The sequence below is a fragment of the Ranitomeya variabilis genome, chromosome 6 (assembly GCF_051348905.1).
Source record: "Ranitomeya variabilis isolate aRanVar5 chromosome 6, aRanVar5.hap1, whole genome shotgun sequence".
Lineage (NCBI taxonomy): Eukaryota > Metazoa > Chordata > Amphibia > Anura > Dendrobatidae > Ranitomeya > Ranitomeya variabilis.
Window position 1 is genome coordinate 14,691,278 of NC_135237.1, and position 27,827 is coordinate 14,719,104.

The 27,827-nt window shown below is 48.9% G+C and overlaps 1 protein-coding gene across 3 annotated transcripts in view; it reads left to right on the plus strand.

Moving 5' to 3' along the window:
* Positions 1-27,827, plus strand: part of SETD2 (SET domain containing 2, histone lysine methyltransferase) — an 85,162-nt gene that overhangs the window by 46,738 nt on the left and 10,597 nt on the right. For all 3 annotated transcript variants that reach the window (XM_077267875.1, XM_077267874.1, XM_077267876.1), the window contains 11 exons: positions 697-6,074; positions 8,294-8,425; positions 10,048-10,176; positions 10,703-10,826; positions 11,516-11,593; positions 11,673-11,770; positions 12,057-12,183; positions 12,435-12,569; positions 13,102-13,230; positions 22,585-23,232; positions 23,488-23,533. In XM_077267875.1, coding sequence (XP_077123990.1) covers positions 697-6,074; positions 8,294-8,425; positions 10,048-10,176; positions 10,703-10,826; positions 11,516-11,593; positions 11,673-11,770; positions 12,057-12,183; positions 12,435-12,569; positions 13,102-13,230; positions 22,585-23,232; positions 23,488-23,533 — 7,024 coding nt within the window. The remainder of the gene's footprint in view (positions 1-696; positions 6,075-8,293; positions 8,426-10,047; positions 10,177-10,702; positions 10,827-11,515; positions 11,594-11,672; positions 11,771-12,056; positions 12,184-12,434; positions 12,570-13,101; positions 13,231-22,584; positions 23,233-23,487; positions 23,534-27,827) is intronic.

Sequence of the window (27,827 nt, forward strand, 5' to 3'; positions counted from 1 at the left end):
GCGGGGTCCTGTCCCCGTGCACTGGGGGCGGGGTCCTGTCCCCGTGCACTGGGGGCGGGGTCCTGTCCCCGTGCACTGGGGGCGGGGTCCTGTCCCCGTGCACTGGGGGCGGGGTCCTGTCCCCGTGCACTGGGGGCGGGGTCCTGTCCCCGTGCACTGGGGGCGGGGTCCTGTCCCCGTGCACTGGGGGCGGGGTCCTGTCCCCGTGCACTGGGGGCGGGGTCCTGTCCCCGTGCACTGGGGGCGGGGTCCTGTCCCCGTGCACTGGGGGCGGGGTCCTGTCCCCGTGCACTGGGGGCGGGGTCCTGTCCCCGTGCACTGTGGGCGGGGTCCTGTCCCCGTGCATTGTGGTCGGGGTCCTGTCCCCGTACATTGGGGGGCAGGATCCTGTCCCCGTGCATTGTGGTCGGGGTCCTGTCCCCGTACATTGGGGGGGGCAGGATCCTGTCCCCGTGCATTGTGGTCGGGATCCTGTCCCCGTGCATTGAGGGCGGGGTCCTGTCCCCGTACATTGGGGGGCAGGATCCTGTCCCCATGCATTGTGGTCGGGGTCCTGTCCCCGTGCATTGAGGGCGGGGTCCTGTCCCCGTACATTGGGGGAGGGGTCCTGTCCTCGTGCTTTGGGGGCCAGGTCCTGTCCGCGTGCAATGGAGGGGTGTTTTCATGTATGCACTCATTAGCTTTGTTATTTTGCAGGCCAAGAGTGACGGATCATCGAAAGGGTTTGGCAAATCGTCAGGCGCATTTAAGGGTATTTCCTCAAGTAGATTTCTACCTAAAGGAACCAAATCAAAGGTGAACTTGGAAGAACAGGGGAGGCAGAAGGTGTCATTCAGTTTCAGCTTCACAAAAAAAACCTTCCAGAACAGATTACTGACACCTTTAGTCAGCGACAAGCAAAATGAGCCGCAGAGTAATCCGCTCGCACTCAGCTCCGCGGAGCAAATCTCAAAGCTCAAGATGGACTTTGTGGAATCTACTGGTGGAGTCATGGAAGTTTCTCCACCAAAGCCCAAGGTGGAACTGGGAAAAATTCATTTCAAAAAGCATCTTCTAAGCGTTACAAGCAAACTACCAGCACCCCAATCTCCGCCGCCACCACCCCCACCTCCACCACCTCCTCCTCCTATAACATCTGCCCCCATATCCCACTCACAATCACCCCAAGAGGCACAGATAGAAGGCATGAAGTATTCTTCAGATGTTGAGTTGGTGCCATTTTCAGCAAATGCATGTTTCACAAAGTCACAGGTGAAAGAACCTACAAGCACTGTGTCTTCAAAAGAACAGCTGTCTCCATCCCCATCATCAAGCAGAACTGGTGCAAAGGAAAGCAGAGAGTGGTCTTTAATTTCTGTTGTAGAAATCCCGAGCACTCAGATGGTCGTCGACAAAGTGGAGACGACGGCGATAAAAGAATATTCCCATATTGGGAAGGAAGAGAAGAGTTATGCCAGCGTGCAAAGCATTAAATCTAATCCTAGCCCTGAAAAACCTAAATCCAAATCGTCTCACTCAGAAACTATGGTTGTCGGCTCAGAGTCTGATGAAGATTCAGTCCAGACCTCCTCAAGCCATCGCTCCCATGAGCTAAAACACACTTCCAGTAGAGAAAGGGACTCTAAAAGGTGCTCCATGTCCTTGAGAAGCGAGGACAGTGGGAAGTATACGTCAAGATCGAGGTCTGGAAAGGATCAGAAACATTCTGGTTATTCCAGGTCAGACAGAGACTCCAAATACTCGTCCTCCTATTCTCATTGTAGGTCAGACCGTGAGCGGAGGAGAAGCAAATCCCGTTCCAGGTCACGATCAAGGTCTAGATCTGACCGAGGCCCAAGAAGTAGCTTTTCATATGCTAGATCTGAACGTTCACATCATTACGAGTCCGAGCGGAGGTACCACAGGAGTTCTCCTTACCGAACGAGATACTCGCGCTCCTATGCAGACAGTAGGGCCAGGGACAGTTCTGATTCTGAAGAAGATTATCGAAGATCTTACTCTAGACCTAGCGATTCCCGATATCCTCCATCATCTTCTCATTCTTACAGAGAAACCAGGATGACATCGTCTTCACACTCAAAATACGACAAAGATCCCAAATTCGATTCTTCGCATTATTCTGATCGCAGAGGAAGTACAACGTCCAGCAGAGCTGGAAAAGATAGCAAGTCTCCTGCCAGAGAATCTTCTAGGAGAGGTTCTCCTCCAAAAGAAGCTGACATTAAACATGGATCCTCACATTGGAGGGTGGAGAGCTTAAAGTCTCATTTCCCAAAATCATCAGATTCCAAATCTGAATCGGTAACTTCAGGAAGAAAAAGTTCTAAATGGGATTTGGAAGAAAGACCGGTACCAAAAGATGAGCGTAAAACAGGCAAAAAAGATGAACGTTCCCCATTGAACATACCCATCCACAAGAAGGCAGTTTCTCCTCTGTTTTATAGGCATAAGGTGACTTCTACTATCGAAAACAAAGTCGTGACTACTTTCGATCCTAACATGGAAGACGCTGAACAGTTTATAGATGATCATCAAAGTAACAGTTCCCCCCGAACCAACGATGACGATCTCCCCCATGGGCGAGGATGGCATTTCGTTACTCTCAGTTCTACAGAAAATTTTCACTCTGAGGATCCAAACGAAACACCCGACTCTGAAAACTGCAATTCAGATGTTCCTGAAATGAGCTTTGATAGCAGTGAAACTGAACAACTTGATAAATCTGATGAGGACCTCGGAGCGCATGCGCTTAGCAGGCTGGATGCCGTCTCAGAAGGCGGTGAGAAAATCACTCCAAGTGAAGCACATCGCTCATATGTTACAGAGCATAAAGATCCCATGTCGCCAACAGAGTCAAAAAGCCACCTAGAAAGCATTACCAAAGACTGGCGTCCTTGTCATGATTCGAACGAGACGGACTGTAAAACGCCGGACCCCGGGGACAAATTCTGTCATTCCACGGGGCGGGAGCACATCAATGACAGTCACATTTCTGTAATTCACCTTCAGCCTGAGCCTCGAATAACAAACTTAATTTTGCAAAAGTCCAGTCTAGCTATGAGCTTCTTTGCTGAGCGGGATTTACCTTGTGAAACTACGGCCCCCAAAATCTGTTATCTACAAAGTACATACTGCGATTCGTCAGCTGAAGAAACCCCAGAGAATAACAAAACTAGTGACAAAGACGACTGTGTCTCCAATAAAGTGACTTTGGGAGAAGCCCCACCATCGTCACCACAAATTTGCAAGAAAGAAAATTCTTTACAGATCAAAAACTCTTCAACAGGTAATGTGGAAGAAAATGAAAAATCTTCTTCACTTGAAACTGCGGCTGAATGGATTGAGGTCCATGCAGAAAATGAATTTTCCAAGCAGGCGATCGACAAGTGTGAGGTCCTCCACATTGAAGCCGAGGAGGAGACTATTAACGATGGATCACAGTTAACCTCTGACAGCATGGTGCCGTCCATGAACTTCATCAGCGCCGTCCAGGCGTATTACTCTGACAGCGAAGAGAGTGAAAGTGCCGATAGTGAATCGGAAGATACAGACTCTGATGACAGCGGCCTCCCCAGGAATCGTTTGCAATCAGTCGTGGTCGTTCCTAAAACCTCTATACTAACCATGGAAGAAGCTATAATGTCTCCAGTCACTCAAGAAGAAGGTCAGCTGTTTACATTACTCGTGGAGGAAGGTCAGACATCTACAACTATCAAAGGTGAAATGTCACCATTGTCCATGGAAGTAGCAGAACCTTCTGCAGTCAACTTGGATGATGCAAGCCTAGCTGAATTAAGTATGAGTAGTGCTAAAATACCTGCAGTGACGTTGGAAAAACTTTCTGCATTTACCATTGAAAACATTAAACCAGCTGCATTGACCATGGAAGGTGCAGGACCAGCTGCGGTGACCATGCAAGGTGCAGGACCAGCTGCATTGACCATGGAAGATGCAGGACCAGCTGCGATGACCATGGAAGTTGCAAGACCAGCTGCGGTGACCATGGAAGATGCAAGACCAGCTGCGGTGACCATGGGAGGCGCTGAACCAGCTGCAGTGACAATGAAAAGTGCAGGACCAGCTGCGGTGACAGTGAAAAGTGCAGGACCAGCTTTAGTGACCATGGAAGGTGTAGGACCAGCTTCACTGACCATGGAGGGTGGAAGACCAACTGCAGTGACATTGGGAGGTTCAAAACTGGCTGCAGTGACCATGGAAGTTGCAGGACCAGTTGCAGTAGCCAAAGAAGGTGCAAAACTGGCTGCAGTAACCACGGAAGGTGCACGACTCACTGCAGTGACCATAGAAGCTGCAAAACCAGCTGCAATAACCATGGGAAGTGTAGGACCAGCAGCAGTGCCCATGGAAGGATTGAGACCAACAGCAGTGAAAATAGAAAGCGCAAGACCGACAGCGGTAATGATGGAGGGTGCAGGCCTTGCTGTATTAACTGTGGAAGGCGCCAGACTGACTGCATTGGCCTTAGAGGGTGCCAGACCGACTGCATTGGCCGTGGAGGGCAAGAGACTGACATCGGTGATCATTGAGGGTGCAGGCCTAGCTGCTGTGACCATAGAAGGTGCGAGACCAACTACGGTGACCATGGAAGGTTCAATACCGACTGCAGTAATCCTAGATGATGCAACACCGGCAGTGGTGACAACGGATGGTGTGACACCAGCCGTGGTAACCATGAAAGGTGCGAGACCAACTCCAATATCCATGGAAGAAGAAAAACCATTGGCATTGATCATGGACGAAGTGAAGCCATCAGTATGGACCTTGGAAGATACTAAACCATCGTCATTATCTGCAGATGAAGCACAATTTTCATCCTCTGGCAGGGAAGGTGCAAATCCTTCTCCAATAACCATGGAAAAGCCTAAAATCCGTATATTATCCGTGGATGAAGCTCGTCCTTTAATTTCGACAAAAATTGAGACACTTCAAAATGATCATAAACTTCAAGAAAGCAGATCAGAAGACTTTAAGGAGAGAAACTCTGCGCACATCCCGATCCCCGTCACGCCTGTCATACTGGAAGATAAAAGTAATGACGTTCCCGTTCCAAAAACAGCGATTCAGCACCCTCCTTCCGATGCCAATGTCAGCACCAGCCGTCCTGTACCCATGAAACCTAAAAACAAAGGCAAAGCCCTCATAGAGGGTCACGCAGCACAGGAGAGCCACATGGTCAGCCAAGCCAAACCCAAGGAGCCAGAAAAGTCTGCAATGCCCGCTGCCCCGTCCATACACCCCACAGTAGAAAAGCAGCTGGCGACGAGCTTTGTAGAGAGGCCGGACAGTCGGCACCAGGGACCTGGATATAATCGAGGGCATGGAGACTACTCGCGAGTGGATGGATTCCAGGCAGCAGAAGACTTGTCTGACCTAGGATGGGACTTCTCTCAGCCTGAAAAGCCGAGCAGCACTTACCAGCCCCCGGACAGTAGCTTCATGTACTTTGGCTACCAGCAAGGAAGCAGCGGCCACGATCCTTCACACGGTTACGTCGGTGACAACGGCTATTGGAATTCCAGCTACCACAACAAGCACGACTACAAGTACAGCAAGCCGTCCGGCCAAGTCCCCGACTCCGTCACCAACTGCTACACTGAAGACGATGACGATGAAGAGTACGATTTCGCCTGGGATAAGGATCACATGCACGAGGTCGGACACCATCCTAAAGCTTTCCTCAATAAATCTAGGGAGAGCGGCTCCGTGCAAGCGCATGAGATCAGCAGCAACTCCATAAAGGACAACGCACCGCGCACGGACAAGAGAGAGACGCTGGCCCGCGAGCGGTCAAACATGAAGGAGCGAGGACCACCTAAGAAACGGAGGCAGGAGTTAGAGAGCGACTCGGAGAATGATGCCGAAGCGCTAGAGAGAAGGAAAATGAAGGCCGAGGCCGGTCTAGTGGACTCACCAGCCTCGAAGCATGGCCGCCTGGGCCCCATCTGCTGCATGGAAGACTTCAGGGACCCGCAGCACTGGAAGGACTGCTACAAGCTGGGGAAGATGCCGACATACTTCGACCTGATAGAGGAGAACGTCTATCTGACCGAGAGGTACGGCCTCCGCTTACTGCACCTACCCCCTATCTGCTGATTGTATGCCTCCCTGCAGAGCATCACTCCTGACAGCAATATATCCTGAAGATAATTACACCACTGACCTCTGCAGAGCATCGCTCCTCCACCTCCTGACAGATACATAGTGATATATCCTGCAGATTATTACACCACTGACCTCTCTGCAGAGCATCGCTCCTCCACCTCCTGACAGATACACAGTGATATATCCTGCAGATTAATACACCACTGACCTCTGCAGAGCATCGCTCCTCCACCTCCTGACAGATACATAGTGATATATCCTGCAAATTATTACACCACTGACCTCTCTGCAGAGCATCGCTCCTCCACCTCCTGACAGATACATAGTGATATATCCTGCAGATTATTACACCACTGACCTCTCTGCAGAGCATCGCTCCTCCACCTCCTGACAGATACACAGTGATATATCCTGCAGATTAATACACCACTGACCTCTGCAGAGCATCGCTCCTCCACCTCCTGACAGATACATAGTGATATATCCTGCAGATTATTACACCACTGACCTCTCTGCAGAGCATCGCTCCTCCACCTCCTGACAGATACATAGTGATATATCCTGCAGATTATTACACCACTGACCTCTCTGCAGAGCATCGCTCCTCCACCTCCTGACAGATACATAGTGATATATCCTGCAGATTATTACACCACTGACCTCTCTGCAGAGCATCGCTCCTCCACCTCCTGACGATACAGTGATATATCCTGCAGATTATTACACCACTGACCTCTCTGCAGAGCATCGCTCCTCCACCTGACAGATACATAGTGATATATCCTGCAGATTAATACACCACTGACCTCTCTGCAGAGCATCGCTCCTCCACCTCCTGACAGATACATAGTGATATATCCTGCAGATTATTACACCACTGACCTCTCTGCTCCTCCACCTGACAGATACATAGTGATATATCCTGCAGATTACACCACTGACCTCTCTGCAGAGCATCACTCCTCCACCTCCTGACAGATACATAGTGATATATCCTACAGATTATTACATTACTGACCCCTCTGCAGAGCATCGCTCCTCCTGACAGATACACAGTGATATATCCTGCAGATTATTACACCACTGACCTCTCTGCAGAGCATCGCTCCTCCACCTCCTGACAGATACATAGTGATATAGCCTGCAGATTATTACACCACTGACCTCCCTGCAGAGCATCGCTCCTCCACCTCCTGACAGATACATAGTGATATATCCTGCAGATTATTACACCACTGACCTCTGCAGAGCATCGCTCCTCCACCTCCTGACAGATACATAGTGATATATCCTGCAGATTATTACACCACTGACCTCTGCAGAGCATCGCTCCCCCATCTCCTGACAGATACATAGTGATATATCCTGCAGATTATTACACCTCTGACCTCTCTGCAGAGCATCGCTCCTCCTCCTCCTCCTGACAGATACATTGTGATATATCCTGCAGATTACACCACTGACCTCTCTGCAGAGCATCGCTCCTCCTCCTCCTGACAGATACATTGTGATATATCCTGCAGATTACACCACTGACCTCTCTGCAGAGCATCGCTCCTCCACCTCCTGACAGATACAGTGATATATCCTGCAGATTATTACACCACTGACCTCTCTGCAGAGCATCGCTCCTCCACCTCCTGACAGATACATAGTGATATATCCTGCAGATTATTACACCTCTGACCTCTCTGCAGAGCATCGCTCCTCCACCTCCTGACAGACACATAGTGATATATCCTGCAGATTATTACACCACTGACCTCTCTGCAGAGCATCGCTCCTCCACCTCCTGACAGATACATAGTGATATATCCTGCAGATTATTACACCACTGACCTCTCTGCAGAGCATCGCTCCTCCACCTCCTGACAGATACACAGTGATATATCCTACAGATTATTACACCACTGACCTCTGCAGAGCATCGCTCCTCCACCTCCTGACACATACACAGTGATATATGCTGCAGATTATTACACCACTGACCCCTCTGCAGAGCATCGCTCCTCCACCTCCTGACACATACATAGTGATATATCCTGCAGATTATTACACCTCTGACCTCTCTGCAGAGCATCGCTCATCCACCTCCTGCAGATTATTACACTCTGACTTCTCTCACTCCCCTTACAGATGGTTTGTCCTAACTATGATTTCTGTTTTGCAGGAAGAAGAATAAAAGTCACCGGGACATAAAGCGAATGCAGTGCGAGTGCCCGCTGCTGTCTAAGGAGGAGCGGTCTCGGGGCGAGGTGGCCTGCGGAGAAGACTGCCTCAACCGCCTGCTCATGATTGAATGGTGACTGCTCCTGTGCCCGGCACATCCTCGCCGTCTGTCGATCTGAGCCTAAGACCACTGTTTTCTGTAGAGAATCGATCTGTCCGCACCAGACCAGCGTTAATATGTCTGTAAACATTTGGGAATGTCATCAGTCCCCAAATAATCTTGTGCAAAAAACTGGGGATCACCGATAGGGAGAGAAGGGGATGCGGCTGCAGCTTCTCATTGTGAGGCGTGCTAAGCATACTGTGAGAGGGAAAAGGGAAGCGAGAAGAAAGTGGCAGCGCAGCTCGGGGAGGAGAAGGAGGTGGGGGGGCAGCTCGGGGAGGAGGAGGAGGCGGCGCAGCTCGGGGAGGAGAAGGAGGTGGGGGGGGCAGCTCGGGGAGGAGGAGGAGGCGGCGCAGCTCGGGGAGGAGAAGGTGGCGGCGCAGCTCGGGGAGGAGAAGGTGGCGGCGCAGCTCGGGGAGGAGAAGGTGGCGGCGCAGCTCGGGGAGGAGAAGGTGGCGGCGCAGCTCGGGGAGGAGAAGGCGGTGGCGCAGCTTGGGGAGGAGAAGGCGGCGGCGTAGCTCGGGGAGGAAAAGGCGGCGGCGCAGCTCGGGGAGGAGAAGGAGGCTGCGCGGCTTGCGGGTGGAGAGAAGGCTGCGCGGCTTGCGGGTGGAGAGAAGGCGGAGGCGCAGCTCAGGGAGGAGAAGGCGGCGGCGCAGCTCGGGGAGGAAAAGGCGGCGGCGCAGCTCGGGGAGGAAAAGGCGGCGGCGCAGCTCGGGGAGGAAAAGGCGGCGGCGCAGCTCAGGGAGGAGAAGGAGGCTGCGCGGCTTGCGGGTGGAGAGAAGGCGGCATGGCCCGCAGGTGGAGAGAAGGCGGCGCGGCCCGCGGGTAGAGAGAAGGCATCGCAGCCTGCGGGTGGAGAGAAGGCGTCGCGGCCCGCAGGTGGAGAGAAGGCGTCGCGGCCTGCGGAAGGGAGGAGAAGGCGTTGCAGCTGGGGGCGCAGGGATATCAGATGTGCATGTGGCCGAGAGGACAAGCAACTCATTAGCTGGAAGCGGTAGGTCTGGAAGCATGGGGGCACTACACAAAGCAACAGCAGGCACCCCAATTAATGCAAGGTTATGTTCACAGTTAGCATTTTTTTATGTGGCGTTTTTTTGGTTTGCATGAAACATGTAGGCTATGGCCAGAAAATTGCATCACAAATTATAAGCGTATTTTGGTGATAACCCATTATGATTTCCATGGTGAAAAACTGCAGTAAAAACACTCAGAATTGCTTTGCTGCTTTAAATAAAAAAATCCGCACCACAGGTCACAAACCGCACAGAAAAAGCCCCACTGTGTGATGGAGACTTTCTATAATTGTTCAGATTGCAGCTGCTGTAAAACGCTTTTCCCCCCCGAGTTCAGTGTGAATAAGCTCTTGTAGTAATATGAAATCTGCTTCCGGTGGGGATGTGAGACGCAGCGCTCAGTGAGGAGCCCCCCGAGTGCAGCAGTGGGGTCTGCAGTTGTGTATTACAGATGCGGCCCATTATAAGGATTTATTAGGAATTAGCGCATTGTTCTAGATCTGCAGGCGGCTGAGGGAGATCTGAGCGTATAGATTTGTGTGCCGCTCATTTTCTGACTCTTTTCCTGCTTTCTCCCAGTTCATCAAGGTGCCCGAATGGAGACTACTGCTCCAACCGGCGTTTCCAGAGGAAGCAACATGCTGACGTGGAATGCATCCTGACGGATAAGAAGGGTTGGGGCCTCCGAGCCGGCAGAGACCTAAAACCGTAAGCTTATGGTAGATGCACCTTCCCTGAGGAGTTAACAGGGCCGAGCTGGTATTGGGGTTGCTAGCCATAGTTGTCTGCCATTTCTGCATCCTGAAGAGCCGCCTGATCTCAGCCATGGAACATTCAATTTGGTCGCAGTCTCATCTAATTAGTTCCAGTCTGTCCGTAGACTTAAAATGTCCATGTCGTCCGCATGTTACTCTGCAATGATGATCTGAAGCATCACCGTAAAGCAAGCGGTGGCCTGAAATGGGAGCAGGTGCTGGGAGCCGCTGTTACACAGCCAGACTCCACATAGAGAAGGCAGAGAGGGTTTATTATCACCTCTGCCTTCCTGATCACTCTATACACTGCTCTGGACAAGCGTTCATCCTCCGGACCAAGAAATTGTGTGATCGCCAGGTCCTGGGGAGGTGCCGGAGCAAAGTATAACAAAAATTAGGTCCCACGGATGATGGAAAAAAAAAACCCCACAAAAATGATTTGTATGTTCAAAGGAGATAAAACAATTTCCTTCCCGCAGGAACACGTTTGTGCTGGAGTACTGCGGAGAGGTGCTGGACCACAAGGAGTTCAAAGGCCGCGTGAAGGAGTACGCCCGCAGCAAGAACATCCACTATTATTTCATGGCTCTGAAAAACGATGAGGTGAGAGGAGCCGGCCGGGGGGCAGTAATAGGGCGAGGATGGAGTCGGTGGCGGGGTGTGCAGGCGAGGATGGAGTCGGCGGGGTGTGGAGGCAAGGATGGAGTCAGCGGCGGGGTGTGCAGGCAAGGATGGAGTCAGTGGCGGGGCGTGCAGGCGAGGATGGAGTCAGCGGCGGGACGTGCAGGCGAGGATGGAGTCGTTGGCGGGGCGTGCAGGCAAGGATGGAGTCGGCGGCGGGACGTGCAGGCGAGGATGGAGTCGGCGGGACGTGCAGGTGAGGATGGAGTCGGTGGCGGGGTGTGCAGGCGAGGATGGAGTCGGCGGTGGGGCGTGCAAGCGAGGATGGAGTCAGCAGCGGGACGTGCAGGCGAGGATGGGGGTGGCGGGGCGTGCAGGTGAGGATGGAGTCAGCGGCGGGATGTGCAGGCGAGAATGGAGTCAGCGGCGGGACATGCAAGCGAGGATGGGGTCGGCGGTGGCGGGGCGTGCAGGCGAGGATGGAGTCAGCGGCGGGACGTGTAGGCGAGAATGGTGTCAGCGGCGGGACGTGTAGGCGAGAATGGTGCCGGCGGCAGGGCGTGCAGGCTCTGTATATGCTGCTCACGTCCATCCTAGGCAGTGTCCATCTTTCCCGGACAGTCCGCTCTCCGGTGATGTCCGCACTGATCACGTTTTGTGTTTTCCCACAGATTATTGACGCAACGCAGAAGGGAAACTGTTCGCGCTTCATGAACCATAGCTGTGACCCCAACTGTGAGACGCAGAAGGTGAGGCTGGGCACGGACTGTCCTGCCTGCAGCCAGGTGGATCCGGACCTAATATCACTCTGCTTTCTGCCCTGTGTAGTGGACGGTTAATGGACAGCTCAGAGTGGGCTTTTTTACCACCAGACTGGTGCCAGCTGGCGCTGAGCTGACGTTTGACTACCAGTTCCAGCGATACGGGTAAGGACCACTCATAACAAAATTCTATATTATTTATCCTTTTTTTCTTTCTCCCTTTGGGACTCCATGTTGGTTCCCAGCACTGGGTGAACGGGTGCGTTTTGTCCTCGCGCTGCCGGAGGGTTGGCCAGATACACATCCTCTGTCACCCTGTGGTGTGCCCCTTGCAGGGCTGCTCCCATCCTGTCCTCCGCACCTGTATGGAAGCCATATTGGCTTTCTGGCTCATGTGTTTCATGCTTGCACATGGTGATTGTAATCATTTCCGCTCTCTCATACGTTGCAGTAAGGAGGCTCAGAAATGCTTCTGTGGATCAGCGAACTGCAGAGGATACCTCGGAGGGGAGAATCGCGTCAGTGTCCGAGCAGCCGGGGGCAAGATGAAGAAGGAAAGATCCCGCAAGAAGGATTCTGTGAGTGTCCTCCATACAGGGGAGAGAGCCCCTTATTCCAGCCCCCGGATCCCACCAGGCAGGACTCCTGCAGCCTCACTGCCCGGCGTCTCTGTCCCTGTACATTGTAGGCCCCATTGTAGAGATGTCAGGCTCCTCACATAACTGTATGTGTGTGGATCCAAAGGTCGGATAGTCCAGAGCCCTCAGTGTTCTGGACTGTGCCGGATTATCAGAATGTCACATCATATTTCCTCTCTGCTGTGATCCAGGTGGACGGAGAGCTGGAGGCCCTGCTGGAGAACGGAGAAGGTCTGTCGGACAAGAACCAGGTGCTCAGCTTATCGCGGCTGATGGTCCGAATCGAGACTTTAGAGCAGAAGCAAACCTGCCTGAAGCTGATCCGGGTGAGAATCCAGCTCCTCTGTTATGGGGGTCTGCGGCTGTTACTGATCACAGGGGCGTCCACATTGTGTGTTAGCATCAGAGTTTATTCTCATCTGAGACCGCATAATTTCTGCACAGTTTGGGAAATGATTGAACAAAAAAAACTCGTTGTGAGGCTGTGTCACCAGCCCAGGAGACCCCCGGGCCGAGCTCATCCCATATACTACAGATGTGTGTGGGCACCCTGGGTCCCTCGGCTGCTCTGATCAGGATGCCGCTGGCAGTTCTGCCCCAAGGGATTGTGCGCAGCGGGAGAAACTTACCATGCACAAGAGACTGCGCCAACACTGGCGAGCAAGTAGTGCGCCTGATTAGTCTAGGGTTTTAGACACCTCATACACCTCGTTGGATGTGTCAGTCAGAAGTGTGAAGCACATGGCTGCACCCTCCTCTCCCCTCTGATGATCAGGGTCACTGTACCCCGCTAATTACCTCTGTGATGATATATACCATCGGCTCCAGGTTCACCCTCTCTGCCGCTTGTCCCCGCAGAATACGCAGTCTCCGTCCTGCCTCAAGTTTTTCCTGGAGTGTCACGGCTTGTCGCTCTTGTGGATCTGGATGGCCGAACTTGGAGACAACCGGGGAAACACAAGTACCAGCATCCGGCTGCAGCTAGAGGTCAGGACTCGTGATCACTTTGTTAATCTTATACCGATGCCTTATTACGTCTGGTCTTCTACTCCAGTCACACCTAAAGCTGCACCAGCTGTCACCGCCATCCCTGATCTTTCTGTCAGCACTTGCTGCTTGGGATCTTCGCGTTATCAACAGAGTTGTGACTGCTGCTCTGGAGGTTACTGAAGTATAGGCCAAGACAATAAACGTACTGTGCATTATCTGGAAATATCGGGCTCTATTCACATTGTCTGCAGTTTATGCCATACAAATTGCCCCTGACCTATACGCCCAACGCACTAATAGACTTAATGAACTAATAAACCAGAATATCGTAGAGCGGCGTGTCGTAGGGCGGAATATCTTTCCTGTGATAGGCTGGTGTCCTGTGTCTCTCATATAACACGTAAACCAGCCCCCTTCTACATCTGCCTTGGCTCTGTCATTTAAGCCTGTACGCCCCAGTAAGAGAGAACTTTCCTACGGTAACTAAGTAAAATTTGAGTTTAAAGGGAACCTGTCACGTCATTTTTGGCATCTAAACTGTCCCCACTGCATTTAGTGATGTACAATTTTTTTTTAATTAAAACCAGCGCTGTAATCATGTGCAAAAAGCACTTTATATAGTTGGTCATGGGGGTGGGCTTCTTTTCGTTCAGTTACGAGTGTTGCTGCCCACACAATGTGAATGACTTCACCAGGAAGTCAGTGTTACTGTTCGTGTTTGGCTGCCCGAACACCGGATGTTTGTCACGCTGTCATGTGCATCACAGCGTGGCAAAAAACGCTTCTGATCAGTGGTGAAATCATCCCCACCGGTCAGAGATCTGCAGTTCCCACACTGTCAAAAGACAGCGTGAGCGCACAGCTGTGATCAGAGGTATAAAGTTCACCTCCGGTCACTGGTGTCAGCTGATGGGACTACTGCTCCCATCATCCGACGCCTGCTGCCACTAATAACAGTGAGAGCAGGAGGGGCTGATGGGAGCATTCCTCAGCCGCTGTAAATAAATAATAATTTAAAAAAAAATGGCATGGATTCCCCTGTATTTTTGATAGCCAGCCAGGCAAAACTCAAAGCTTAGGGGCTGCAACCCTCATCTGTCGGCTTCAGCAATGTCACAAATAGAGGGGTCCCCATGCTGTATTTTTTTAATTATTGAAATAAATAATTTTTAAAGAATGCCCCCCCCCCCCCCTCCATTTTTGACAACCAACCTTGCTAAAACAGACAGCTGGGGGCTGGTATTCTCAGGCTGGTAAGGGGCCATGGATATTGCAACCCCCCCCCCCCCCCAGCCTAGAAATAGCAGCCGCCCAGAATAGGCACTGTCACGGATCCCTCTCTGTGCTGCTGCTAATTCGTCACATGACTTAGATTAACCCTTGCAGGTGCAACCCTATCTCCCCACTCTCAGTTCAGCATTCAACCTCTGTCCTATGCTGTAATGGGAGCATAAATCACACACCGACCCAGGCCACACACCCGCTCATACACGCTGCCACCACTCACCAAATACACGGGCGATGAGTCCCGGAAATATTACTACTAATAATGTCTACCACTCATAAGACTCACACACCTTAGGCTATGGGTTCTTAAGAACATACAAGGTTCAACTGTTAAAGTTTTATGCTTTAATACAAAACGGTTCGGTGCTTACAGTAAAGAAAAAGGTATAAAAATATGGTAATAAAAAGAAATACAACTATGCAGAACAGTATAAAATAAACAGGAGAAAACGTACAGAAATAGCTAACTTGTAGTCTGCTTCTGCTCCCTGAGGGTAGGATGAATATAGACTGGATCACATCAGCTTCCCAGGCTGCCCTCACAAGAGAACAATTTTGAATGTATACAAGTCAAATGTATAGAGTCACCCTGGAGGTCAGGTTTCTAGACCAGCCCCTCAAGTTGATATTCTAATTGCTTGTTTTTGATTGGACCACGGCTGCGCCCCCAATGAATATATTATTTTCTCTGAGATTCTTTGTGTAAAGCTTCCCACCGATATAGTGTCAGGCTGTAATTGACATCTCTCTTCAAAGAGCTAGGAGGTGTCAAATGTTCCCTTTCTTCTTGGTTCCCAGCACGACCCCCTGGTGAGATTGGAAACAGAAGTCTGCTGTCTCAGGAAAATACATATTAACACCTGGGTGAGACCTGCAGCCTTCAGGACAGATGTTCAATTATTACTAGTCACACAATACCTATGCATAGTTCACTGCACACATATATTTATACATTTCACTACAGGCACATTTATTAGATGCGCTAATTCTGGTACTTTGCCCGGCTCTTCCCACTTGCCCTGTGGCGGTGGCAAGTGGGGTTGATGTCACCTTTGTATTGTCCAGTGACATCAAGCCCACAGCTTAGTAATGGAGAGGAGTCTATAAGACACCTATGAATTAGTAATCCTATAGTTGCATGGTAAATAAAGACTTTTAGTAGAAATAAAACAACACAATTTTACTTTTTTATTTCAAAGTAACAAACAGTTTTACTCACCTAATGCCCATAACACTGAATCCCTCGTCTCCTGTAATAAAACAAAATCCAAAAACAATATCCCTCACCTCTGTCGTTCTGTCCCACGCCGTAATCCATGTCTGGGGGATTAACAGTTTTCAACCTGAAGGGTGTCAAAATGTGATCGTCCAGGCTGAGAACCACTGGGGAATGAGCTGCTGCGAGCACAGCCTCAGTGACCGGCGGTGACATCATAGACCTCGGTGAGATCCCTGCTAGCACCGTGAGAGTTAATGGACACCTAATGAGTTAACTCTAGTGGCTGTTGTTGGGGTATGTGCACACGATGCGGATTTGGCTGCGGATCTGCAGCAGTTTTCCATGCGTTGTACAGTACCATGTAAACCTATGGAAAACCAAATCTGCAGTGCACATGCTGCGGAAAACTCCGCGCGGAAACGCTGCGGTTTATTTTCCGCAGCATGTCAATCCTTTTTGCGGATTCTGCAGCGTTTTACACCTGTTCCATAATTGGAATCCGCAGGTGTAAAAACGCAGGTGAAATCCGCACAAAAACTGCACTAAATCCGCAGGTAAAACGCAGGGCGTTTTACCTGCGGATTTTGCAGAATCCGCGGGAAAAATCCGCGATGGAATCCACAATGTGTGCACATAGCCTTAGATGGTTGTCCTTGGGGCGTGCCCTTCTGCCTCCTGTATGTCGCTGGCCAATCATAAGCAGGCTGCAACATAGAAGTGCAGAAGGAGAATGCAGATATTGGTATCACTGATCCCCTGCCCTGTGCACAAACTTGGTGGTTTTCTGCTGTCTTGGCCCCTCTGGGGTATCTGTGCGTTCAGTATAAACGACTTGGCACATTTTTCTCAGCTTTTTCTTAAAAAAAAAAATAAAATTTGTTTTAATTTTTCTAACATCCTAACAAAATAAAAGGGGCTTTCATAAATGATTTGGCTGTGAAGTTGACGCAGGAATATTCGTTATTAATTATTATTCTAAAAGGGCATAAACACTCAAAGTTTGAAAATTCCAAATGTTTCTAAATTTTCACAAAATTTCTGATATTTTCATAAACATATATGTTATTAATCTAAATTTACGACCACTGAGAAGGAGAAAAGGTTTCACAACGACCAATCTACGAATCGATAGAACACGTAGAAGTGTTAAAGCGATAGGAGCACATAAAGTGAGCGCAGGTGTGAGAGATGGGCCTCTGTCAGGAAGGTGAAGCCTCTCTGTGGCATTAAGGGTTAAGAAAAATCATAAGACTGCAGAAAGTTACCAGAGACCAGTCAGCGAGCTAGTCTCCGGTCTGGAACACTTGTTATGTCCATGATCTAGAATATGGAGAGGAGAGGTATGTATAACAGACTAGAGACCATATCACTGATGGATCACTGGTAACTCATTCTGCAGTCTTATGCACAGTGATACATAGAGGATGGAGAGGAGATATGTATAACAGACTAGAGACCATATCACTGATGGATCACTGGTAACTCATTCTGCAGTCTTATGCACAGTGATACATAGAGCATGGAGAGGAGATATGTATAACAGACTAGAGACCATATCACTGATGGATCACTGGTAACTCATTCTGCAGTCTTATGCACAGTGATACATAGAGGATGGAGAGGAGATATGTATAACAGACTAGAGACCATATCACTGATGGATCACTGGTAACTCATTCTGCAGTCTTATGCACAGTGATACATAGAGGATGGAGAGGAGATATGTATAACAGACTAGAGACCATATCACTGATGGATCACTGGTAACTCATTCTGCAGTCTTATGCACAGTGATACATAGAGGATGGAGAGGAGATATGTATAACAGACTAGAGACCATATCACTGATGGATCACTGGTAACTCATTCTGCAGTCTTATGCACAGTGATACATAGAGCATGGAGAGGAGATATGTATAACAGACTAGAGACCATATCACTGATGGATCACTGGTAACTCATTCTGCAGTCTTATGCACAGTGATACATAGAGGATGGAGAGGAGATATGTATAACAGACTAGAGACCATATCACTGATGGATCACTGGTAACTCATTCTGCAGTCTTATGCACAGTGATACATAGAGGATGGAGAGGAGATATGTATAACAGACTAGAGACCATATCACTGATGGATCACTGGTAACTCATTCTGCAGTCTTATGCACAGTGATACATAGAGGATGGAGAGGAGATATGTATAACAGACTAGAGACCATATCACTGATGGATCACTGGTAACTCATTCTGCAGTCTTATGCACAGTGATACATAGAGCATGGAGAGGAGATATGTATAACAGACTAGAGACCATATCACTGATGGATCACTGGTAACTCATTCTGCAGTCTTATGCACAGTGATACATAGAGGATGGAGAGGAGATATGTATAACAGACTAGAGACCATATCACTGATGGATCACTGGTAACTCATTCTGCAGTCTTATGCACAGTGATACATAGAGGATGGAGAGGAGAGTGTCATCGCCACGTAATGTGGTACGTTCGGAGACGTTGTGCCTGTTCCAAATTAAATTATAAAATCCTAGTACGTACAGGAGAGTGATGCGGACACTGGTCATTACATCATCGGTCAAGGGTTGTATAGGTCTCACTGGACATGCATTGTAGCAATATAATTTGCTCTGCTTCTCTCCACATACAGTGTTGGAAATAAGTATTTGATCCCTTGCTGATTTTGTAATTTATATAATGTGACTTTCTGGATTTTATTTTTGATATCCTATCTCTCAAGGATCAAATTAACCTACCCCTAAAATTATAGACTGTTCATGTCTTTGTCAGTGGGCAAACTTAGGCTAAGTTCACATTAGCGTTGTGCGACGCAGCGTCGGGCGCCGCTGCGTCGCCGCATGCGTCATGCGCCCCTATATTTAACATGGGGGCGCATGGACATGCGTTGTGATGCGTTTTTTGACACATGCGTTTTTTGCGGCGCACGCGTCAGGGCGCACAGGACGCAGCAAGTTGCATTTTTTTTTGCGTCCAATTTCGGCCAAAAAGGACGCATGCGTCGCAAAACGCAGCGTTTTAGCGTGCGTTTTGCTGCGTTTTTGTTTGCGTTGTGCGTTGCGTCGCCGACGCTGCGGCGCACAACGCAAATGTGAACGTAGCCTAACAAAATCAGGGATCAAAATACTTCCAACACTGTATGTGCTGGTATTAGCATATATACATCTCATTGGCCAAAGGTAATACTGTCTACACCCACCTTAAGGGTCCTAGGTGTCTTAACCCCTTAACAACCGCCGATACGCCTTTTAGTGGCGGCAGTTAAGGATACTTATTCCTCAGCGCCGCTTTTTAATGGTGCTGAGAAATGTGTATAGCGCCCCCCAGTGGGGGTAGCCGAGACCACGGAGAACATGATTCGTTTCAGTTTTTACTGACCCCAGTGTTGCGATCTCCGTTATTCACGGAGTAATGGCAACTGCAAAAAAAGAAAGTCAGATTTCCCAATTATTTGACTGTCCTCTGATGTGATCTAGCACATCAGAGGAGAGATAATGGGGTCCCCCCGTGCCCCCTGGTAACTGCAATGTTCCTCTGGCTGTGTAGCTCGGCATCTTCTGGAAAAAAAAATGGCAGGTACATGGGCCGAGATCTGCCGGCCTGCACCCCACAACAATAGGAGATTTCTCCTATTGGTTCATTTTGATCGTTGTGCTAGACCCTATCGCAGTGATCAAAATAAAAAAAATAGTAAATCAAACCCCCCTTTATCACCCCCTTAGTGAAAAAAAAATATTATAAATTTTTTTTTTCCGTTAGGGTTACAGTTGTGGTTATAGTTAGGGTTATGCTTGGGGTTACGGTTGTGGTTATAGTTGAAGTTTTAGCTAGAGTTAGGATTGGTGCTACGGTTAGGGTTAGGGTTGGGTCTGGGGTTGGAGTTGGGTCTGGGGTTGGAGTTGGGTCTGGGGTTGGAGTTGGGTCTGGGGTTGGAGTTGGGTCTGGGGTTGAAGTTGGGTCTGGGGTTTGGGGTTGGGTCTGGGGTTTGGGGTTGGGTCTGGGGGTTGGGTCTGGGGTTTGGGTTTGGGGTTGGGTCTGGGGTTGGGGCTGGAGCTGGGGCTGGTGTTGGGGCTGGGGTTGGAGCTGGAGTTGGGGCTGGGTTGGAGCTGGGGTTGGGGTTATAACTAGGGTTGGGGTTGTGGTGTTAAGGTTAGGGTTAGAGTTAGACTGGGGGGGTTCCACTGTTTAGGTACATCAGGGGGTCGCCAAACGTGATATGGTGCCCGCCATTCATTCCATCCAATTTTGGGTTCAAAAAATAAAACTGCACTCCCACCCTTCTGAGCCCTGCCATGCGCCCAAACAGTGGCTTTCCCCCACATACGGGGTTTTGGCGTATTCAGGAGAAATTGGACAACAAATTTTGTGGTCCATTTTCTCCTGATACCCTTGTGAAAATTAAAAAAAAATTGGTTCCAAAGTGAAATTTTTGTGAAGAAAGGAAAATGTTCATTTTTTTTTCCTTACACATAGCTTTAGTTCTCGTGAAGCACCTGGAGGGTTAATAAACTTCTTAAATGTGGTTTTGTGCACCTTGAGGGGTGCAGTTTTTAGAATGGTGTTACTTCGGGGTATTTTCTGTCATATAGACCCCCAAAGTCACTTCAAATGTGAGGTGGTCCCTAAAAAAATGGTTTTATAAATTTTGTTGGAAAAATGAGAAATTGCTGGTCAACGTTTAACCCTTATAACGTCCTAACAAAAATAAATAGTTTCCAAAATTGTGCAGATGTAAAGTAGACATGTGGGAAATGTTATTTATCTATTTTGTGTGACATATCTCTCTGATGTAAGGTCACAAAAAGTAAAAGTTTGAAAATGGTAAAAATTTTCACAATTTTTGCCAAATTCCCTTTTTGTTTTTTTTTCCAGAAATAAACAAGTAATATCGAATTGCCTCTTCAGAGCGAAAGAGGACTTGAACTCTATAGCGCCACCTGTTGGAAGTAGCGATCCTACAAGTCACAATCAACCCTTTGACGAGTCGTGCAATATGACAATAAGGGTGTAGGATCGCTACTTCCAACAGGTGGTGCTATAGAGTTCAAGTCCTCTTTCGCTCTGAATTGGCAATTTGCATATAAAATTTCCCAGAGGAGCATTGCACGGCGAATAAGCCTCCTTACCTCGACAAGCCAGAGCTGGTATGTCACGCTCCACAAGGAGAAGCCTCACCCCTGAGACACACGTCATATCAGAAATGTTACCACTGACATAAAGTACAATATGTCACGAAAAAACAATCTCAGAATCACTGTGATCTGTTGAAGTTCCAGAGCTATAACCTCATAAAGTGACAGTGGTCAGAATTGTAAAAGTTGGCCTGGTCATTAAGTATCAAATTGGCTCTGTCACTAAGGCTAGTTTCACACTAGCGTTAACTGCAATACGTCGCAAATGCGTCGTTTTGCCGAAAATACGCATCCAGCAAAAGTTCTTGCTGGATACGTTTTTTCGTCATAGACTAACATTAGCGACGCATTTGCAACGCATTGCCAAACGTCGCGTCCGTTTTGCGACGCTTGGGCGTGTGGTAGCGGTCCGTCGGGAGAAAAAAACGTTACATGTAACGTTTTTTGCTCCCGACGGTCTGCTTTTTCCGACCGCGCATGCGCGGCTGGAACTCCGCCCCCACCTCCCCGCACTTCCCCGCACATCACAATGGGGCAGCGGATGCGTGGGAAAAATGCATCCGCTGCCCCCGTTGTGCGGCGGAGACCACGCTAGCGTCGGGAACGGCGGCCCGACGCACAGCGACGGGTTGTTCCCGACGCTAGTGTGAAAGTAGCCTAAGGGGTTAATGGTCCTAGGTGCGGCTCTACGTCTTTGCTTTCACTTTCCTATGTTTTCTGGAAGTCTCTAAGACAAAGAAATTCCTGAGACTTCTTATCTCAACACTTACACAGACCTCATTATGGAAAGCAGGAGATGCACATAGAATAATAAAAATGGGGTCAGGATAGAAAAATAACTCCTGCTGTCACAAGATAGAAGTGTTACAGACCGGAGATGAGCTCACGGACTGATCTCAAGTAATTCGATCTGCAGTCTTATGCACTGTGATACATACAGGATGGAGGAGAGTTACAGACCGGAGATGAGCTCACGGACTGATCTCAAGTAACTCCTTCTGCAGTCTTATGCACAGTGATACATACAGGATGGAGAGGGGTTACAGGGCAGAGATGAGCTCACTGACTGATTTCAAGTAACTCCTTCTGCAGTCTTATGCACAGTGATACATACAGGATGGAGAAGGGTTACAGAGCAGAGGTGAGGTCACTGACTGATCTCAAGTAACTCGTTCTGCAGTCTTATGTACAGTGATACATACAGGATGGAGGAGAGTTACAGACTAGTTACAGACCAGAGATGAGCTCACGGACTGATCTCAGGTAACTCGTTCTGCAGTCTTATGCACAGTGATACATACAGGATGGAGAAGGGTTACAGAGCAGAGGTGAGCTCACTGACTGATCTCATGTAACTCGTTCTGCAGTCTTATGCACAGTGATACATACAGGATGGAGAAGGGTTACAGAGCAGAGGTGAGCTCACTGACTGATCTCATGTAACTCGTTCTGCAGTCTTATGCACAGTGATACATACAGGATGGAGAAGGGTTACAGAGCAGAGGTGAGCTCACTGACTGATCTCATGTAACTCGTTCTGCAGTCTTATGCACAGTGGTACATACAGGATGGAGAAGCCAAGCGCCTAGTAATGTTGCCGTGTAACCCTATAAACCTGCTCCTGGCCAGAATGCCTTCATGTCCTGTAAGGATTTTCTTTGTCTCCTTTTGCATCAGATCATAAAGACACTGGAATTGCTTCCCATCCCCAATAAGAACATGCTGGAGGAGAGCAAGATTCTCCCCATCATCCAGCGATGGGCGCAGACCAAGACGGCCATCCCGCAGCTGAGCGAAGGCGACGGCTACTCCAGCGAGAACACGTCCCGTGCCCACACCCCCCTCAATACTCCCGTGAACAACCCCGACCCCGCTGCGAAGCTGAGTGTGGAGATGGAGGGGGAGACCCCCAAGAAGCTGATCCTGCGCAGACTGAAGATCATCAGCGAGAACAGCATGGACAGCGCCATGTCTGACCCTGCCAGCGAGCTCGAGGTGAAGGAAGCGCCGGCTAAGCCGGAGGCGCAGGCCGCCGAGGAGCAGAAGAACGGCCACCAGCACAAAGACGACGTGAAAGCAGAAGATGTCCCACCATCGGAGGAGCCGTCACCTCCTTCCATCAAGGCCGATGACGAGTCCACAGCTGGAATAGAGACCTCCGAGACTGAAACCAAGGAGACCACCAAAGCAGAAGAGACCCCATCCCAGGACGAGGAGGAAGGTGTATCCGATGTAGAAAGCGAGCGCAGCCAGGAACCCACCGACAAGATGCTGGATATGAGCGAACTCGCCAACAAGCTGCTGGATGCCTGGAAGGATCTAAAGGTAGGAAAGTGGTGCCCACATTGGGGGCTCACAACTCTGCTCCTGCATGAGAGCCGCTGACGTACGCTGCGCACCGTGCTCACTATTGGGGTAAATCAGAGCCGGGGTCTATGGTAATAAATTATCTGGGAACGAGTCTAGGATCTGACTTCGGGGTGCAGACAGACGGCGGGGGGCGATTACACAGGGTGGGGTCTGCACTCTGGCGCCCTTCTCCTGGGACATCTCACCCCATCTCTCTGCTCTTTTATGTAGGAAGTTTATCGGATCCCAAAGAAATCCCAAGTGGAGAAGGAGAACAGTAAGTACCAACCCGCCCCCATTATCAGCACCCACAGCCCTAAGACTGTTATCCTCACCCACATCTCCAGACTCACCGTCATCACAGTCACTGCCCACTCCTCTATTATCATCACAGTCACCGTACACTCCTCTATTATCATCACAGTCACCGTACACTCCTCTATTATCATCACAGTCACCGTACACTCCTCTATTATCATCTGTCTCCGCACACTCCTCTATTATCATCAGTCACCGTACACTCCTCTATTATCATCACAGTCACTGCACACTCCTCTATTATCATCACAGTCACCGTACACTCCTCTATTATCATCACAGTCACCGTACTCTCCTCTATTATCATCACAGTCACTGCACACTCCTCTATTATCATCACAGTCACCGTACACTACTCTATTATCATCACAGTCACCGCCCACTCCTCTATTATCATCACAGTCACCGTACACTCCTCTATTATCATCACAGTCACCGTACTCTCCTCTATTATCATCACAGTCACCGCCCACTCCTCTATTATCATCACAGTCACTGCCCACTCCTCTATTATCATCAGTCACCAGACACTCCTCTATTATCATCACAGTCACCGCACACTCCTCTATTATCATCACAGTCACTGCCCACTCCTCTATTATCATCACAGTCACTGCACACTCCTCTATTATCATCACAGTCACCGCACACTCCTCTATTATCATCACAGTCACTGTACACTCCTCTATTATCATCACAGTCACCGTACTCTCCTCTATTATCATCAGTCTCCGCACACTCCTCTATTATCATCACAGTCACCGTACACTCCTCTATTATCATCACAGTCACCGTACACTCCTCTATTATCATCACAGTCACCGTACACTCCTCTATTATCATCAGTCACCGTACACTCCTCTATTATCATCAGTCTCCGCACACTCCTCTGATATCATCACAGTCACCGCACACTCCTCTATTATCACAGTCACCGCACACTCCTCTATTATCATCAGTCACCGCACACTCCTCTATTATCATCACAGTCACCGTACACTCCTCTATTATCATCAGTCTCCGCACACTCCTCTATTATCATCACAGTTACCGGACACTCCTCTATTATCATCAGTCACCGGACACTCCTCTATTATCATCAGTCACCAGACACTCCTCTATTATCATCACAGTCACCGCACACTCCTCTATTATCATCACAGTCACTGCCCACTCCTCTATTATCATCACAGTCACTGCACACTCCTCTATTATCATCACAGTCACCGCACACTCCTCTATTATCATCACAGTCACTGTACACTCCTCTATTATCATCACAGTCACCGTACTCTCCTCTATTATCATCAGTCTCCGCACACTCCTCTATTATCATCACAGTCACCGCACACTCCTCTATTATCATCACAGTCACCGTACACTCCTCTATTATCATCACAGTCACCGTACACTCCTCTATTATCATCAGTCACCGTACACTCCTCTATTATCATCAGTCTCCGCACACTCCTCTGATATCATCACAGTCACCGCACACTCCTCTATTATCACAGTCACCGCACACTCCTCTATTATCATCAGTCACCGCACACTCCTCTATTATCATCACAGTCACCGTACACTCCTCTATTATCATCAGTCTCCGCACACTCCTCTATTATCATCACAGTTACCGGACACTCCTCTATTATCATCAGTCACCGGACACTCCTCTATTATCATCAGTCACCGCACACTCCTCTATTATCATCACAGTCACCGTACACTCCTCTATTATCATCAGTCTCCGCACACTCCTCTATTATCATCACAGTTACCGGACACTCCTCTATTATCATCAGTCTCCGCACACTCCTCTATTATCATCAGTCTCCGCACACTCCTCTATTATCATCGCAGTCACTGGACACTCCTCTATTATCATCAGTCTCCGCACACTCCTCTATTATCATCGCAGTCACCGCACACTCCTCTATTATCATCACAGTTACCGGACACTCCTCTATTATCATCAGTCTCCGCACACTCCTCTATTATCATCACAGTCACCGTACACTCCTCTATTATCATCACAGTCACCGGACACTCCTCTGTTATCATCACAGTCACCGCACACTCCTCTATTATCATCAGTCACCGCACACTCCTCTATTATCATCACAGTCACCGTACACTCCTCTATTATCACAGTCACCGGACACTCCTCTATTATCATCACAGTCACCGCACACTCCTCTATTATCATCAGTCACCGGACACTCCTCTATTATCATCAGTCTCCGCACACTCCTCTATTATCATCGCAGTCACTGCACACTCCTGTATTATCATCACAGTCACTGGACACTCCTCTATTATCATCACAGTCACTGGACACTCCTGTATTATCATCACAGTCACTGGACACTCCTCTATTATCATCAGTCTCCGCACACTCCTGTATTATCATCACAGTCACTGGACACTCCTCTATTATCATCAGTCTCCGCACACTCCTGTATTATCATCACAGTCACCGCACACTCCTCTATTATCATCACAGTCACCAGACACTCCTCTATTATCATCACAGTCACCGGACACTCCTCTGTTATCATCACAGTCACCGCACACTCCTCTATTATCATCACAGTCACCGCACACTCCTCTATTATCATCAGTCACCGCACACTCCTCTATTATCATCACAGTCACCGTACACTCCTCTATTATCACAGTCACCGGACACTCCTCTATTATCATCACAGTCACCGCACACTCCTCTATTATCATCAGTCACCGGACACTCCTCTATTATCATCAGTCTCCGCACACTCCTCTATTATCATCGCAGTCACTGCACACTCCTCTATTATCATCACAGTCACCAGACACTCCTCTATTATCATCACAGTCACCGGACACTCCTCTGTTATCATCACAGTCACCGCACACTCCTCTATTATCATCACAGTCACCGCACACTCCTCTATTATCATCAGTCACCGCACACTCCTCTATTATCATCACAGTCACCGTACACTCCTCTATTATCACAGTCACCGGACACTCCTCTATTATCATCACAGTCACCGCACACTCCTCTATTATCATCAGTCACCGGACACTCCTCTATTATCATCAGTCTCCGCACACTCCTCTATTATCATCGCAGTCACTGCACACTCCTGTATTATCATCACAGTCACTGGACACTCCTCTATTATCATCACAGTCACTGGACACTCCTGTATTATCATCACAGTCACTGGACACTCCTCTATTATCATCAGTCACCGGACACTCCTCTATTATCATCAGTCTCCGCACACTCCTCTATTATCATCGCAGTCACTGCACACTCCTGTATTATCATCACAGTCACTGGACACTCCTCTATTATCATCACAGTCACTGGACACTCCTGTATTATCATCACAGTCACTGGACACTCCTCTATTATCATCAGTCTCCGCACACTCCTGTATTATCATCACAGTCACCGCACACTCCTCTATTATCATCACAGTTACCGGACACTCCTCTATTATCATCACAGTCACAGCACACTCCTCTATTATCATCACAGTCACAGCCCACTCCTCTATTATCATCAGTCACTGCCCACTCCTCTATTATCATCACAGTCACTGCCCACTCCTCTATTATCATCACAGTCACTGGACACTCCTCTATTATCATCAGTCACTGCACACTCCTCTGTTATCATCACAGTCACCGTACACTCCTCTATTATCATCAGTCACCGCACACTCCTCTGTTATCATCACAGTCACCGTACACTCCTCTATTATCATCAGTCACCGTACACTCCTCTATTATCATCACAGTCACTGCCCACTCCTCTATTATCATCATCACAGTTACCGGACACTCCTCTATTATCATCAGTCACCGCACACTCCTCTATTATCATCAGTCACCGCACACTCCTCTGTTATCATCACAGTCACCGTACACTCCTCTATTATCATCACAGTCACTGCCCACTCCTCTATTATCATCACAGTCACTGCACACTCCTCTATTATCATCAGTCACTGCACACTCCTCTATTATCATCACAGTTACCGGACACTCCTCTATTATCATCAGTCACTGGACACTCCTCTATTATCATCAGTCACTGCACACTCCTCTATTATCACCAGTCACCGCACACTCCTCTATTAGGCTATGTTCACACTTGCGTTGTTGTGTGTTGCGTCGGCGACGCATCGGCGACACAACGCATGCAAAACGCATGCAAAACGCATTGTTTTGTGACGCATGCGTCCTTTTTTTGCTTGATT